Consider the following 17,396-nt stretch of genomic DNA (forward strand, 5'->3'; position numbering starts at 1 on the left):
TAGTTACATTATACAGAAGGCTGTAGCCCACAGTGTTAGTGGCACATGCTATAAATCTCCAATTAAATGTAATAGTTCATTAATATAAACCTATATGTATTTAAGGGGAAGCTAGTTAAGTACATGAGGGAGAAAGGAATAGAAGGAAATTGTGATAGGGCGAGATGAAGTAAGATAGGAGGAGGCTGGTATGGAACATATACATCAGCACAGACCTGTTGGGCTGAATGCCTGTTTCTATGCCACAAAATTCTATGTAATTCTAATTATAGCCCAATTATAACTACTCAGTTTATGTGACTGTGAAGCGATTTAGCTTTGTATCAATGCGCCCCGTGAAGTATAATTCAGGTAAAAAGTCAGCTAACGTGCCTTTAAGCAAATGGAGTGACCATTTCCAGGAAGTAGTCTCACATCACATAGGCTTTGAACCCACTACAGAATAAGTGAACCCAGGGCAAAGCCAGTTTAAAAGTTCCCATGTTGTCCACTGGACAGAACCACTGGTTCTTTCCTAAGATTAACATTTAACCAGCATTCAGGTATCGTTGAGCAGAGCTGCGTGGATGTGTATAAATATGCTAATGCAGAACTCTGCTGTCCCAGTGTAATGAGTGATATGGGCCGGCAGACTGTTGCATTCTATACGGTTGCTTCTGGTGCATCCTAAAGGGATCCTTGAAGATTGGTATCTATACTACAAAGGTGCACTTAGCAACAGCAGGCATTTTACATTGTGAGAAATAACTGATCCTGTTCTTAAAATTATGGTGCTTGATAGTTTTTGAAGTCTTGAATGCATATTTTCAATTCTATTGTACAACTTGTTTTTCTCCTTCTTGAAGCCAATGGACTGTCATGGATTGAACCTCAGGCATGTTCCCTCCTCTCTCTGTTCAACCATCAACATAATGCAGTGGAACAGTTCCTTAGACAAAAGGGACCAACAGAAATTTTGGTGTTGAAATTTAAGCCATAAGTTCAGCTTTCTGAACATTTATTCTTAAAACAAAGGGTTCATTAGCTAAGGGTGTACTATTAGCTTGGATTTAAAAAAAATTGTAGGTGAAGGGCTAAGGCCCATAGAGAAGGATATTATTAAAGATGAGATAAAATCAGGACATACTGGTAAAAAGAACCCTGCCATTTAAAAGAAAGAATTTAAATAGATTCTAATATTCTTTATTACTGGCCAATTAATTAGTGGCAAACAGAAACTGCTGCTGGTAGCACCGATGTTCCAGGCCATCATTTTTTTCTACTTGCAGATGGATTGATTGCTGAGCAATGCAGTTTCTACATTGCTGTCCTGTGCAGTCCTTCCTAAACTATAAGGGCAGGCCCCTGGCCAGAAAATGGAAGTTGTGATCGCACCTTTTTTTGTGAATGTTGCTGCTGGTGTTCTTGAATCTGCCTGAAATGTAAAAACGGGCAGATTGTGCAGCACCAGCAGCCAAAATAAACAGAACCAGTATCGTTTGAAGTGCTACTTTGGCAATATAAGTGACGTATTAATCTCCAGTGTACATCAAAGAATTACCAGTAAAACTAATTAGAAGAAAATCCTTGTTCTGGTAAAGCATTAAGTTGCTAACTTCACAGAGAATGACCAACAGGCTGCCAGGGAGGGTGGCTGAGGACAGGACACTAGATTCATTTAAGAAACAGCTAGATGGTGTCATGGAATAAGGTAGAGTTGATATTTAGGAAGGATGAGATCAAATAGACCAAAGTGCCTACTTCATCCACACAGATCTTGTGATCGAACTCTATCCAGCTTGTGCCCAGAATGAAGCAATAATGTCACCAGTCACAGCACCAATCGTGTCTACAGGAAGAAGTTTCAGCAGTATAACTAAAAATTAAAACATAAACATATCTCAATAGTTTGTGCTTTAGATTCGCACTCTGATTTTTACCCCTCTGCAACATTCTGCCAGTCTATGACACAGCACATTAGATCACCGACGTACTGCACCAGCATCCACCGAGATTTCTCTCCCTAGATGCATACACTGAGAGATATTGGTGCATTGTGCTTCAAAGGGACAGTGCTCAAGCAGGGTAAATAATTTATTTGAAACATTTAGCAGCTTTGATCAAATATAACAAACAACCTGCTGCCATCTAAAGGCGAAAATGCACAGTCCCCCTCCTTAAAAAAAAGGCCTGATCAGAAAACACTTTGTTCCACTGATACATTGTAAGTAGGTAAGCACAATTTTTTGAAAATTCGTTCATGGGATGTGGGCGTCGCTGGCGAGGCCGGCATTTATTGCCCATCCCTAATTGCCCTTGAGAAGGTGGTGGTGAGCCGCCTTCTTGAACCGCTGCAGTCCGTGTGGTGAAGGTTCTCCCATAGTGCTGTTAGGAAGGGAGTTCCAGGATTTTGACCCAGTGACGATGAAGGAACGGCAATATATTTCCAAGTCGGGATGGTGTGTGACTTGGAGGGGAACGTGCAGGTGGTGTTGTTCCCATGCGCCTGCTGCCCTTATCCTTCTAGGTGGTAGAGGTCGCGGGTTTGGGAGGTGCTATCGAAGAAGCCTTGGCGAGTTGCTGCAGTGCATCCTGTGGATGGTACACACTGCAGCCATTGTGCGCCGGTGGTGAAGGGAGTGAATGTTTAGGGTGGTGGATGGGGTGCCAATCAAGCGGGCTGCTTTGACCTGGATGGTATCGAGCTTCTTGAGTGTTGTTGGAGTTGCACTCATCCAGGCAAGTGGAGAGTATTCCATCACACTCCTGACTTGTGCCTTGTAGATGGTGGAAAGGCTTTGGGGAGTCAGGAGGTGAGTCACTCGCTGCAGAATACCCAGCCTCCGACCTGCTCTTGTAGCCACAGTATTTATATGGCTGGTCCAGTTAAGTTTCTGGTCAATGGTGACCCCCAGGATGTTGATGGTGGGGGATTCGGCGATGGTAATGCCGTTGAATGTCAAGGGGAGGCAGTTAGACTCTCTCTTGTTGGAGATGGTCATTGCCTGGCACTTGTCTGGTGTGAATGTTACTTGCCACTTATCAGCCCAAGCCTGGATGTTGTCCGGGTCTTGCTGCACGTGAAGCCCCAACAATTCACATTCCATAACTTCAAGGAAATTAAAAGCATTTCACATTCTGCAAAACAATGACTTTCTTGGGGGGGTACTATGTATGTTCACTTTTTAATACTGTCAGGGTATTTTATCTTTTATTATGCAATTTAAACAATGATCCTATTTGGCAATCAGAAGCGGGAACTCCATCTGATATTTACCCTCTCTATCCAAGGGGTATTTTGACCAATTGTAGTGCTCCACTTCTGTCCCGGCTGAGATCAGCTAACTCAGCACAGGCTGGGAACCAAAACTGAAACCTTCAGTACTGTATGGCTTTTTGCTATTCCGGTCCTCTATGCCATCAGGGAGCATTGTCGTGTGACTTTATAATCAATCCCCTAATCAACCTCCCATTATGTCTCCTCCTAGGCTTGCCATGTAGCTGGAAAAGTGGGGGAGCGCCTGGGGGCAAGAGGGACGATCGAGGAAACATAGCTGTGCTTTCTGTCCATGTATTGTCCGACTCCCTATTTCCTAAGTAGGGAGTCGGACAATACATGGACAGCAGTAAATTTAATGCGCTTCATTACGACAGGTATCTCTTTTTCTGACCCTGGAGATTGAGTGGAAAGAAACACAACTATACAGATCAAGGGAACAAAAAAGTTGCAAGAAATGACAGCACCGTACAATTACACTTGGTAATGACAAAGTGACACATATCTGTTTTAAATAATGGCAATTATTTGCTTATACTGTTATTTTGAGTGCATTTTTTGTTGGTATAATTGCTATTGTGTTATAATCAGCCTAAACTATATTTGAATCAAAATAAATGACACATTCTTCCTATGAATGACAATTCTGCCCTTATATAAAACAAACAGTACCACTGGCACTGTGGGCAAAATTAAATGCACATAAAAATTAAGTTGATTGATTTTCTGGTTTCAACCTCTTACCTTGTGAAATTGGAGCAACTGCAAGGTCAAAGGTGGCTACAAAACCTCATTTTGTGTATCCCAGCAACCAGTATTGTAAATTGAGACTTAGATAAATAAGCTTCTCCTTTACTGTCTGTAATAAATGCATTTATTACAAAGCTCACCTTCCCGAGCATAACCACAATATACTACTGTTGTTTTAGCTTGGATTCTGGGAGTCTAAAATCTGTGAACTGCCTCCTAGCATTTACATCCTTAAATCCCCACCTCCCTCATTCCCGCAGCAGACTCATGGCCCCAGTATTTTTTGGTTCTATGAGCTTGCTGCTGGGATAAGGAAGTTGGGTTTTGTAGTGTAAATGCTGGGAGCCAGCCTTTCAAAATATTAACTAGAACAACGTCAACACGGCAGCAGCATACAATAGGATATCTGATACCCATTATTATATTATACTGAGAAAACTGGCCCTCTGTTACTGAATGAGATTAAAAGGAAACAAAAACGCAAATGCTGAACATCTGAAATAAAACCTAGAAAGCACCGAAAAGGCACAGGGGTTGGTTCACATTTTGGGTGACTCTTTGTCAGAACTGTCTCCGTTTAGTTTAGTTTGTTTCCATGAGTTAGCTGATGCTTTCTATTACAGAGATTTACAGGAAGTCAGTTAAGTGATGGCGCGTAGGATGCTGAATGCCATACAATTGTCACGTTTTCAGTAAATTTGACAAACAATAGTTCAATAAATCTACTCCATCGCTAAAGCTTGCTCCAGGAAGTTCGATTTTACCTTTTGTGCCAAATATTTTCCTTCTCAATAGCTTCATAAAACCCAAATCTATTCAGAGCTTCATAGTGTTCCCATATCTGGGGAAGCTCTTCTAACTCCCCTTTCACACTCCTAGACAGGATACAAGATAAAATTGGTCAACTGATAGGTAATCTTTCTTAAACACCTAGCCTCCAAACTCGCTCCTGTGCTTCCAGCGAGAAGCCATGCTCGCAGGAAGTGCAGATCAGAGAATCTGGACTACTATTGCTGACCTGCACACCTTTGACTGCGACTTCCTTGTTGTGAGTGGGGATCACTCAATTAACCCATGTATTTTCAATGCAAAGCCAATTTGTCACAATCTTTATTGTTTTTTCCTATTTTATCAACATGACTGTGGACTAAGTTCCTCCTAGATTCCAAATACACCTGTCCTACATCTTTTCTTCCTTCCTCCATCTTCACTGTAGTTGAAATCCAGATTCATTGTACCTTCCTCTACAGTAAATCATTATTTCCCATGACTTCAAAACTACACAACTCCTTATTTCCTTAAGTCTTATTTTCCTTCTACAATCTTGAAACTTTTAAAACCCAAGCTTAATGTTACCAATCACTACTTTTTAATTTGTCATATATTCTCTCCAAATCTCCTCAATCTTGTTGGATTATGGGACCTTACCTCTTAATCTAGATTTGTCAAGAAAAATATACCTAACCAGTCTCTGTGCACCAGCAATACAACATCTAGACAGCATAATAACCTTCAATAAGGCTGCTTTTGACCAGCAACAAAATCATTAACCTATATTTGGAAAACACTGTAGGGCTAATTCCATGATCCTGTGCTTCCAGCGGGAAGCCATGCTCGCAGGAAGTGCAGATCAGAGAATCTGGACTACTATCGCTGACCTGCACGCCTTTGACTGCAACTTCCTTGTTGTGAGTGGGGATCACTCAATTAACCCATGTATTTTCAATGAAAAGCCAATTTGTTCCATTTTTTTTAATAAAGAGAGATCTTGGGTGAATACACAGAATTTTACAGCACAGAAATAGGCCATTCAGTCCAACAGGTCTATGCCAGTGTTCATGCTCCTCACGAGCCTACTCCCACGTTATATATAAATCACTTCAGAAGACTCAAATCTATAAAAATGTACCATCATTTAGCAGATCAAAACATAGTCAATCTTTTGAAGGCTGTTTCATGATGTCCAAATATCAAGGCCACCGTGGGTTGGTTAAATTGGTCAGGAGAGATATATTCACTGACCTACTAACGGGAAGGATCAGCTAATCTATTGAAACAAATTTAAATTGAAATGAGTCAGGTAAGTAAAATGGCCCTACAGCATATAGATGGACAGCAGGGTAACGTGGCAGCTGTGCCTAATAAATTATCAGTAAGTCTTTCTTCCATCTGCTTCCAAGTTTTACTTGAATTTTACACAGCTGAATATAGAGGATTTAAAATGTTGTAGTCCAGCTCAGAAGGCCTCAAAGCTAAACAACTTTGGGGTCTCAAAATATATCAGTTCTACTAATTCCTTTTGAGGGAAGCAATAATTTTTTTTAATACCACAATCAATGATATAACAAAATTAAAAATTAAAACAGAAAATACTCAAAATTCATATCAGGTCAGTCAACAGCTGAACGAGAACATTATTTTAAGATTCTGATAAAGGGTTTTAGTTTTGATGAGGGGTCCTAACCAAAACCTTAACCTACCTTCTTTTTCCTCCCAGATACTGACTGACCTGCTGTGAATGTTATTTTTTGCTTCTAATTCAGTTTTCGCAGTTGATCCCTGCTGGGGTGCAGTTCCATGGGTGCTGGCTGCCCCCAGTAGCTCACCCACTTGGTCACTTTTTCATGATTGACATGATTTTAAAAATGTTTTTATTTTGTAAAGTTTTGTTATGAACAAGTAACTAACAAATTATAGCCACTTGAAACCCTCGCCAAAGTAGAATGACACAGATGATACAGTGAAAGAAAGTGCAAGAGCTGTCTATGAAGAATAAACAAGAACCTACTTCACATTATTAGAAAAGGTGCTAAGATACAAAGCTGATCCAAATCTAGGGTGCTGAGACCATTTGTAGTGGCCTTACCACCCCCCTAGCTCAGGGTACTTGGGGGTTCAGGTTCACAAGACATTAAAAGCAGCACCTCAAGTTAAAAAGCTAATGGAATGCTGGGTTTTATGGCAAGAGGTTTAGAATATAAAAGTTGAGATGTAATGGTGCATTTATATAAAACCATAGTAAGACCACAGTTGGATGAGCTGTTTTTGTTAGAACAGAGAAGATTATGGGATAGAGGTCTTTAAAATTCTGAAGGAATTGTACAGAGTAGATCAAAACAGACTGTTTCCAGTGGTTGAGGGGTCTAGAACAAGGGACCAAAGATACAAGATTAAATGTAAGAGGCTTAGGACAGATAGCAGAAGAAACTTTTCTTCACAGAGGGTTTTAAAGCTGTAGAATGTACTACCAGAGTTAGTGATGGAAGCAGAGGCCTTATCAACATTTAATAATAGGTTAGATGTGTGGTTGAGTGAAAAGGGAATAAAGGAATCACAGAACAGAGGGGTCACATGGGATTAGGGCTACTGCTTATGTGGAGGAAAAACACCAACACAGACGGGTTGGACCAAACGGTCTGCTTCAGTTAAATGGCCAGAAAACAATCTTCCCCACTCTCATCCAATCCAAGTAAAGGCTGGACTTACTTCTATTCTGATCACATCAAAGCATATGGTAACGTCTGCTAACATTCTAATAAATTACTGAATTATTTAACCTCTGGTATTAAAATCTAATTTGTTAAATTACTGAAATTTGTGACTTATGAGTTAATTGGCAACCTGTTGCGAGTTATTCGATTCCATTGACCTAAATTAGTACATTGAATATATATCCTAATTGGCATCAGCTATGTGCTAAATAAATTAGGGTTTGTTCGTTTTACTGCCTAGCACCTGTGGTACTAAACCCTATAGAGCAGGGAGGTCACAGATTCAATTACTAGTCTGTGCTGTGTTTACTTTTCTCAGCTGATACAGTTTATAACATTGGCCTCAGTGGCCCTGGCCTAAGGAGGGAGAAAAGGAATCAGGTAGGTCCCCCTTCCTGATCACCATCCATTTGGCTTGGCTAGAAATTGCATGTTATGTGGCTATTAGGCAAGAACAGGATTGGTCACAGTGACGATGCTTCTCCCACAGTGAAACCATACCTTAACATGAGCCATCAACTTCAAGAAAGCACAGGGAAAAAGGAGGGCAAATTGTGTGTGTGGGGGGAAAGGAGAGAATGGATTTAATTTCCTGTGCCATTAAAAGTTCAATTAAAAAACTCACCAAGTGTTCCATGATCTTTGCACTCCTTGGATTCATGGCTAGAGCTTCGTCATAAAAGTGCTTGGCTCCATTCAAGTTGCCTCTCACCTCTGCCAACCTCCCACGCATAAACATTACATCATGTGACATAGAGGAAAGGCTGGCTGCTTCTTGGATGCAGAAAGAGGCTTCTTTGGTTCTTTGTAGTTCGATAAAAAGTTCAGCTAGTTTAAAAAAACAAATTAACATTATTGATTATTCAAATTCCATGTAAGGGAAATGCACCCAAATAGAAAAATGATTGAGATTTTCATCTAAAATGCTAAAAGTTTCCCAGCAATGCACTGCTTTGGTGAACTAATACTGTGTAGCAAATCTTACAGTGGTGGAACACAGGTTCACATTCATCACACTCAGATCCAGCATGATTTTAGCCAGGGTCTCTGGAGAGGACAGGAAGGTTGAAGATGGGATAGAAGGATTTTTTTGAGGAAGGGTGATTATGGTGGTTTTAAAAGGGAGGGGGACAGTGCCTAAGAAGGGAACCATTGACAATGTCAGGAATCGAAGTTTGGTGGTCAGGGGTCCCTGGAATTGGACTTGAACCCACAACCTTCTGACTCAAAAGCGAGAGCGGTACCACAGAGCCAAGGCTGACACAGCTAAAGGCTCAAATTTGTGTTTTTTTTCAATTCTCTTCTTATCCCCCATTGTTCAGGACACTGACTTTTGCAGGGTATGGTTCAGTGGGTACAAAGACACTCAACTACAGGGGATCCAACTTTTATAAGGTAAAGGCAGTAACGTTTGAAAATTGTAGGCAATCATCACGTGATCAATTGTTACGTCATCAATCGTCACATGATCAAACCTCCAGGAATATGTCCAACCATAGTTGAAAGAGATAAATAGATTTCTATTCAACCAGACAATTTTAGCATTAATGAGTTGCAGTTTCCAATCCAACAAGAGTTCATTTCAAATGGTTGAGTTTTCTATTTTAAAGCAGGTTCTGGAAACTGTTTAGCTGGGTATTCTATCAATCTGACATTTTGGATGAGGCCCTGCTCATTTGTTATTCTAATGTCTTCAGCTGGAAGTGAAGAACTAAACCTGCAGTAAATTAAGGAAAATATTGAAAAGAGCTGTCAAAGTCGGTGAGCAATTTTCTGTAAATTTATATTTTTATCCTCGCTTAATCTTCTGGGCTCCTGTGCATGTATAACTTTTGTTCAGATAGAAAGGTGAAGAATAGTATGTGAACTTGTGCACAGTTTCCAATCCTAATGTTCATTTTATCCAGGAGCCCAGCAATACTACGCTCTCTGCAAGCGTCACTGGCGTTCCAGGCAAAGAACTTCCACCATGAAAAGGAAGAGTCGTGATTGCAGGGGAGCGGAGAGTCCGATTCAATTCACGTTTATCTATCTTCCTATCGAGAAGAGTTCAGTTGAAGGCAATTTTCTTTCCCATCCTCCAGCCCCATCTCAGCACTGAAGTGAGGACTGGCAGTTTAATGCAGCGACATTATTGAACACTTCCATACAGGTGTGAAGCAGACACAACATGAGGCTTCCTTAATTTGCTCTGATATGTACCACTACCTTCTGCTGCAAACTCTTCTGTGCTAACATGACATTTTCATTCCCCTTGCTCTATCCTTAAGGCTTGTCTGAGTGATGAGGCCAAATTAATGCAAGTGAGTGCCAAATCTTGAGAGCAGTTTGTGCGCTGTGGATGCCTTTCACCACTGGGATCTGGATCGAGACCAAACCCAATTTCCTTTCACTTTGAATCTTTAAAAGCCATCAGAAAAGAAAGACCTTTATGCCATCTGTCTGGGCTAGATGTAAACCACAGTCACAAAGCTAAAAATTCTATCCCACTGCACCTAGTAGCCCTCAGTTGCCATTATTTTCATAGAAGTAATTCATTTAGAAATAACTGCATCTCATTAAAATTCATTAAGTATCAGCTAAAGCCAAACTGATGCACTATCAATTTTTAAAAAAAAATCTTTCTTTTAATATACATCTTCGTCATTTCTCTCTATGGTGGCGCACGTTAGTCATCCAACATCACAATGCCTCTAAATACAGTGCACTATGTTCTTCTCTCCTGAATTCATGGTTGCTGCCAAGTACTGTACTTCTTGAACAATCTGACTGTTTACCAAATATGGTAATCTATAGACGCTGCAGTAATCTGCCTTTGAAAATGGTTGTTCTGCACCATATACATTTTCTAGGATCTTACAAGGTTATCTTCAGTAATAAAGACAAGAATACTTTATACAGGATTTGAAAAGGGGACAAGGAAGTGGGATTTGATATACTGTACGATCAATGAGACTTCATCTGAAATCTTTACTTAACCCTCTCTAGTCCAGGCCTTGCAAACCAGACATTGTAAACACCAGAATTGTTTAATCAGATCCGTTTAGTGAAGAAAATTGAAAACAAATACTGCCTTGTCATTAATGCTGCAGATTTCCCCCACCCCTAAATTTTCTTTCCCTTCTCTCCCAAAGAAGCTAACACTTGCTCCATGGGTGCAGCCAACACTTTGCTACTTTGTCCAAGTGATTATCCTTTGTGTCTGAACAGAGGAAGTGTGTACTAGCAGGCTATTTGAGTATGGAGGGTCACTGGATAGAGATCTGGCCGATTTCATCCCTCCCTTGCTGAAAGGTTCTGAGGCCAATTGTAGTATTGCTATAACCATGTGGGCTTACATCTGTTATTTCAGCTCAGAACAGGGATTGAACCTGAGGCAATCCTAGACTGTACGGTTCAACTACTCACTGTGCAGTGCCTTAACTAATGTTACATAGATTTTTTAAAAAGTGAATACCATGTGGCATTACAGTGAGTGAATACTGAGCACTTACTTCACAACAAGTCTGATGCATGACTTGTACAAATATGCTGTTACAATGGCCATTGAATAGTGTTACCCAGAGGTCCAGAAATTCCAACTCATCCATAATTCTGACAGCCACATCCATTCCCCTCATTGATCATTCATGTCGTTGCCAACTTCTCCTGGCTCCCCATTCCCCAGCACACTGATTTCAAAATTCTTGCCTTCACTTACAAATCTCCACAAGGCCTCTCTGCACCCTACCTGGCTAGTAAATTGGTGGTAACATTGGGAGTCTCTTAAGAATGGCCATGGGGTTGTTATCCTTTTCACATCCATTTTATATTGGATAGTCTGGAGTTTGTAACAGTCTGTTCTGAGGGATGTGTGGATTTCAGTACCACTGGCTGAGCTAAATTCTGTGACTAAATATTGCTAAGGTCTGCCACCTACTACAGGCCCACAGACAGTGCAGTGTTGTGAATGTACCAGGATGGGTCCTGCCCCTCTTCCTCTATCAGCAGTGACAATGATAGATTAGTCCTTGCCTTATGAAAGTTCCTATGCTGGAGTCTCAGAAGCCTTTCTTCTACTGTTTGGAGTCCATAGATGTTATGCAGATAGGTTGAACAGACAAAGCGTGGGAGGCAATATGGTGCCTTTATTGCTCGGCTTTGGTTTGTTTTTAGCCTTCGGTGCCAGATTTGGCTCAGTGGTATCACTTTCACATCTGAGGTAGAAGTTCATGGGTTCAAACTCCATTACATAGACTTTAGCATGTAACCTATGACACTTCAAGTTGGCACTAAGGAAGTGCTGCACAGTCGGAGGTGCCATCTTTCAAATGTTAAAACAGAGATCCCGTCTACCCACCTGGTTCTGGTGTAGCTCCCACTACTCCCACCTCTGCAATATCCCTAAGCCTCAATCTCAAAAGAGCACCCACTATTGAATCTTCATTTCCCACAACAGCGATTCTTGTAGAGCGGCTGACAAGTTATTGCCAAATTTGAGGTATTTTTATGCTGTAGGTCAAATGTCCACCAGGCATTGGGTTGAGACCTGCAAAAACTCATTTTACATTGGAGTGGGACTTTTATCCCATTAGATCACAGAGGTGAAAGGACAATGTACTAGGCCACAAGACTACCAAGTCTCTGGTAATTTTCTAAATTTAAAAAAAAATCCTCAACAATGGAATTATATTTGCTATTCTATAGCTAATCAATTCTTTAACAGTCGGAGATCCTAACCTTGGTGGGTGGGTGGGTTATTAGAAAATAGCAATAAGATAATATCTCCAATACTCTCAAATAATGACATAGCAGTTAATTTCATGAATGGTTAAGCTCCAGGTTACTCCAGTTACCTTCTCAAATCCTGCCCAGTTTTAAAATGTATTGAAAGCCTATCAGGTAGTGTATGGGAATGCAAAAATTTTTATTCAGGCTCATCATACACTTATTTTAACATCTAAACAGTTTACAGTTGAAGGCTTTTGTAACTGCTAACAGTTTTAAAGAATATAAACCAATCTGACAAAGCTGTCAAATATCTGCAGAGAAAGAGATCCTGCTCCCCTCACTCATTAAAGTTTGTTCATTTTGCTAACTCTTCTACATCATCATCACACATTAAAAATATCTGTTCACTGGAAATTTGATATGGCATGGATGAACTCAGATAATAAGCTTTATAGCAGCTGTGACTCAGAGGTGGAGAGGATGATTTACAGTACTTTGCTTTTTATATTGACCTGCTAATAAGATATGTTGCTGTAGTGCTACAGTTACAGTAATGCAAATGACAACTCTTATGCAGGAATATGAGGTAATCCATATTGCCAAATTTTGTATTGCGAATGCACAGAGGGAGGAAAAGAAAGACTTGCAATTATATAGCGCCTTTCACAACCTCAGGATGTCCCAGAGTGCTTTACAGCCAATGAAATACTTTTTGAAGTGTAGTCACTGTTGCAATGTAGGAAGCTATAATGTATAGCAAATTATGTTACTGAACATGTCCTACACCAAATGAAACATTTGCACATACCTGCCTGCAGCCAAATCTGCTCCAGAATGATGGACAGCTGCTTGGGGGCATGCTTCACAGTGATGCTCTGTGCAGACACCCCAGACATGGCCAGTTCCATTCGGGAAGCAGCAGTTGATGGGACACACAGGGAACCTGAGGGATGGATTAGGAGGTTCAAATTGAGTGTTTCTATTTAAAGACAGAAATGGAAAGGTAGTTTGAAATTAAACAGCTATGTGCTTTGTGTTCAGATGGGAAGCTTGTTCTTCCTGACATTGTGGGTGCAAACTAAGGGCTTGTATTGCTCACATCACATGAGATAGGTACAATTTTCAAGACGAGGGTAAGTCCAATTCCTTGACAGATTATGTATAATTTGCCGTCATTGACTCAACTCACGCAATCTGTAGAGGGGGGCAACTATGCAAAAATAAACTTCCAAGAAAATCAGAAGATAAACACAGTTGTGAAAGGCCATGTGACCCATCTTAGCTCATCCTTCCGGAGAAACCCTACAGTCCCACCATGACTTCCAGCTGTTTCTTAAATGATTCCATGGCTTCTGCCTTCAAAACTCTACTTAGAAGCCCATTTCATGTGTTGATCACTCTTGGTGTGAAGAAGAACTTCTTGATCTTCTTTCAAGGCTGGAAAGCCCAAGTTCCTACAGTCTCCTGGTGAGTCAGTCATCTGATCCTAGGGATCAGCATCATTGGCTCTTCTCTCAACTGCATTCAGGGCCTGAATGATTTCCTGAATATGTCTCAATGACCAGAACTGGACACAATATTCAGGTGTGGTCTGACCAGGGTACTGCACAGTTTGAGCATTACTTCCTCTGACTCTTACTCTATTCTTCTGGCTAAATAGTTCAGGATTCTATTTGCCTTATTAATTGCTGCTTCAGTGATTGGATATATTGCATGTTCAATCTATTAAAACCCCTAAATGTTTTTCAACTTCATTCTTAGCTATTTCAACACCATTCATGGGGTTCACATGTCACCCTTTTATTCTTCCTCTGTGCAATACTTCACACCTGTCTGCATTAAATTTCACCTGCCATTGTCCTGCCCACTTAAATATTTTGTCCAACTCATTTTGTAGTTCCTCGGCTGCCTCCTCAGAATTAGCTGCTACTCCTAGTTTGGTATCATCTTCAAATTTGCACTGAGTTTCTAAATCCAAATTAATGTAAATTAGAAACAGTGGGGTAGATTTTAAACTTTATGTACTAGTGTAAAACGGGTGCTAGCAAATCAGCAGCCCATTTTACATCGCTTCCGATTTTTATTTCCATCGAAGTCAATCGAAATAAAAATCAGATTCGCTCGCCTTTTAAACACTGTAATTGACTCAGCTTCAGGAGCAACTTGTAATGTATTCCACATTCTAATAACCCTTCACACAATTTAATTTCCAACCTCCCCCTTTTATGGTTCTAATAATCTTGAATTTGTGCCCTTTATCACCGATTCCATGGCCTGTGGAACTAGTTTTTCATTATCTGCCCTCTCAAAGCCCTTCATAATTTTCAAAATTTCTATTAAATCATCTCTTAATCTTCTTTGTTCCAAAGAATACTGCTCTCATTTTTTTCCAATCTTACAGCACAACACTATCCTCTAATCCCTAGTACGTACTAGTGAAATTATGTAGCACCTTTCCCGTGACTCCAATATCTTTTCTATATAAAGAGGTGCCCAAATGTGATCTTGTGCAGATTAATCATCATCTCCTTGTTTTTGTATTCAATGCCCCTGTATATAAAATGCAGAATCCCAATTTATTGCTTTTTCCACCTGAAAACCTATTTTCAAAGATCTGCACCCCTCGATTTTGTACGGTTTATTTTCATTGTCTGTTCTTTTCCCCAAAATGTGCCACTTTACATCAATCTTCACTGAACTGAATTTGAATAATTTCCCTTCTCATTCCTTTTCCCCATAAAACAAGTTCCGTTTTTTTCCCCCACAGTTCTGTTTGACGAGTTAGACAATTCAGGTCTTCAAAGACTCTTTTACATTTAAAAACTGCAGCCGGCAGCAAACTTCTGCTTCTCTCTCTGTTGGCTGCAGTTGGTAATATAAACTTGACAACCTCTTTTGTTCTAGTAACAGCAGAAACCTACTTTTTTTGGATCTTAGGAGCTGCCACTGGACTCATTGATGTGCTTTCTGCTGGGGACTTGTTGGAGAATAGTGTCGGGTGCATGTGTAAACAGGGAGGGAGCCACTTATCCAAAAATATAAAAGTACCTTGTGACTGCTATTATTCATGATCAGTTATATTATTCCCAGTAAAGGAGTTCCTGAGGGTTATTGTTGTTGTGATATCTCTGTTGTGACTATATCCCTAAATCTGACTACATAGAACATAGTATAATCAGCCTTGGAAGAAGTCTTGTAGAGAATCAGGGTGTGTGACTGGATACCTTGGGGACAGAAGCATTGTAGATCTAACCTGGCACTTACTATCAAACCCATATTACAATAGTTTTGGTTCAACTCAATTTAATTATTGTTAAAGCAAACTATACTTATGCATATTTAATGATCCTATTATAAAAAGTACGTACATTTAGACAATGCAGATAATGATAATACAAGTTGTTGATATAATAAAACAAACAACTTCTATGGAAGTTAATTTCTAACTTTTTTTAAAATCTAAGGGTAGTGTTACCAAACCTCAAGTATATCAAAACCAAACTTCTATGAACTTGCCATCCTGCAAATTTCAGACCAACTCTTAATTTGTCTTATGATTTCATCTCATATACAGAACAGGTGGTCAGATGTGAACCAGTCTTGAATGATCTCGACATAGTTTTGCAGATGAAAGAAAACTGGTGAGGGACTCTCTTATTAGCAATGCATTTCCTGACCATCTGTTAATACATAAGGTACATTTTCCCCCTATTCTTTCACCTTTATTTCCATTTCAGACTAAATGGCTGGGATAGTGTTACAGATGAACAGGTTGCACAAGTAAAGTTGCCATGAGCAACAAGAAACAATGACCATGTGATGTCACAAGGTTGCAATAGCATAATAAGTACCTGACATTACAGGTAGAAAAGTACATGATGATAATCTGCATGGTCTCATGTAAAACATGTACTGTACAGGAATACAAAGGAATTGATATATGTATATGATAATCCATTCATTTAACAGCTCTGACAGCATTTAATGTTTCAGTTATTGCAAACAGTTAAGCACAATGCAAGAAATGCAGTTTTCGCATGCTCGTACACTTTCACTGAAAAGTCTAAACTGGGTAAATTACAGCATACCATGTTTATTTTCTGTTCCTATACTAACCCACAAACATATTTGTACTAGAGCATTTATTAAATTGCACTTTGCTCTGTAGTTCTTTGTCCCCTTAATAATCAGCACTACTTTATTTGTTATATATCTTTCTTTTCCCATCTCTCTCCTCTGCTCCTTTCTTACCGGAGTCTGAGTTCTCAAGTTCATTGTGTGAGATGTGAATTTATCCTTTCTGCTCGAATGGTTACATTGTCCAGGAATGCTTAGACCAGATATGCCACACTTTCAGATAGCGCTACTAGAAATCTCCATTACTCTTTTGTGAAAGCACAGTTAGAGATGACCAAGGATCAAAAGAGAACTCTGAGAAAACTGAACTCTCTGACTTAGCCATCACTCAAATTGCCCGTTTTTGCTGAGGTGGAGACAACCTGACTAGGAATTAATGGCCTTTTCCCTCCAATATTCATGCATATGCATATTCCATACACAGGCAACATTCCTGAAATCAACTTATGAATTGTTCAATATGCAGAATTGAACTAGGCTAAACTACTGAATCTTATACAAAGCCAGAATAAGAGAATCACTGGACAAGATAAAAAATGTAAAAGAAGCCTCAAAGTAACAGACTTTTAAGGGCAAATTCTTTATCAGAGTTGTTTGTTCATGGATTAGACGGTCACTCAGCTAAACAAGTACTGACTCTGGTCAGGTATTTAGGAAGAAATTGGACAAATTCCATATTCCTCAGGAAATAGAGGGATGTAGGTTTGGAGGAAAGAGGAAAAGAGAGAGAAGAAGCTCAATGACAAGGAATCTACATGGGGTAAATGGCCAAATCTCATTTCTGTATTCGCAGACACATTTCCTCTTCCAATGCCAATAGGAAGAGTAATGGCCCATTCCAGGTTGACTCAACCTGCTGTTTTCTTCCTTCTCTCCATCACTGGAAACTCACCACGTTGCCAGCTGCAAGTGCACATATCTGTCCCACCACTTCAGTGACATAATATTTAGTAGCACCTATGTTCTCCGCAACCGCCACTCTATGTATCATTTTAAAAAAAACACTACCACTGCTACATAGGAGCTAAAATGCAAAATTACTGCAATAGTTG

At 39.9% G+C, this 17,396-nt stretch overlaps 1 protein-coding gene across 3 annotated transcripts in view; it reads right to left on the reverse strand.

Moving 5' to 3' along the window:
• LOC137324463 (tetratricopeptide repeat protein 7A-like) overlaps positions 1-17,396 on the reverse strand; it is a 249,376-nt gene that overhangs the window by 76,449 nt on the left and 155,531 nt on the right. For 2 of the 3 annotated variants that reach the window (XM_067988771.1, XM_067988767.1), the window contains exons 18-19: positions 13,016-13,150; positions 8,123-8,325 (exon numbers count right to left, since the gene is read on the reverse strand). In XM_067988771.1, the coding sequence (XP_067844872.1) occupies positions 8,123-8,325; positions 13,016-13,150 (338 nt within the window). The remainder of the gene's footprint in view (positions 1-8,122; positions 8,326-13,015; positions 13,151-17,396) is intronic. The other variant, XM_067988768.1, reaches the window with a different exon arrangement.

Source organism: Heptranchias perlo, chromosome 8, assembly GCF_035084215.1.
Source record: "Heptranchias perlo isolate sHepPer1 chromosome 8, sHepPer1.hap1, whole genome shotgun sequence".
Lineage (NCBI taxonomy): Eukaryota > Metazoa > Chordata > Chondrichthyes > Hexanchiformes > Hexanchidae > Heptranchias > Heptranchias perlo.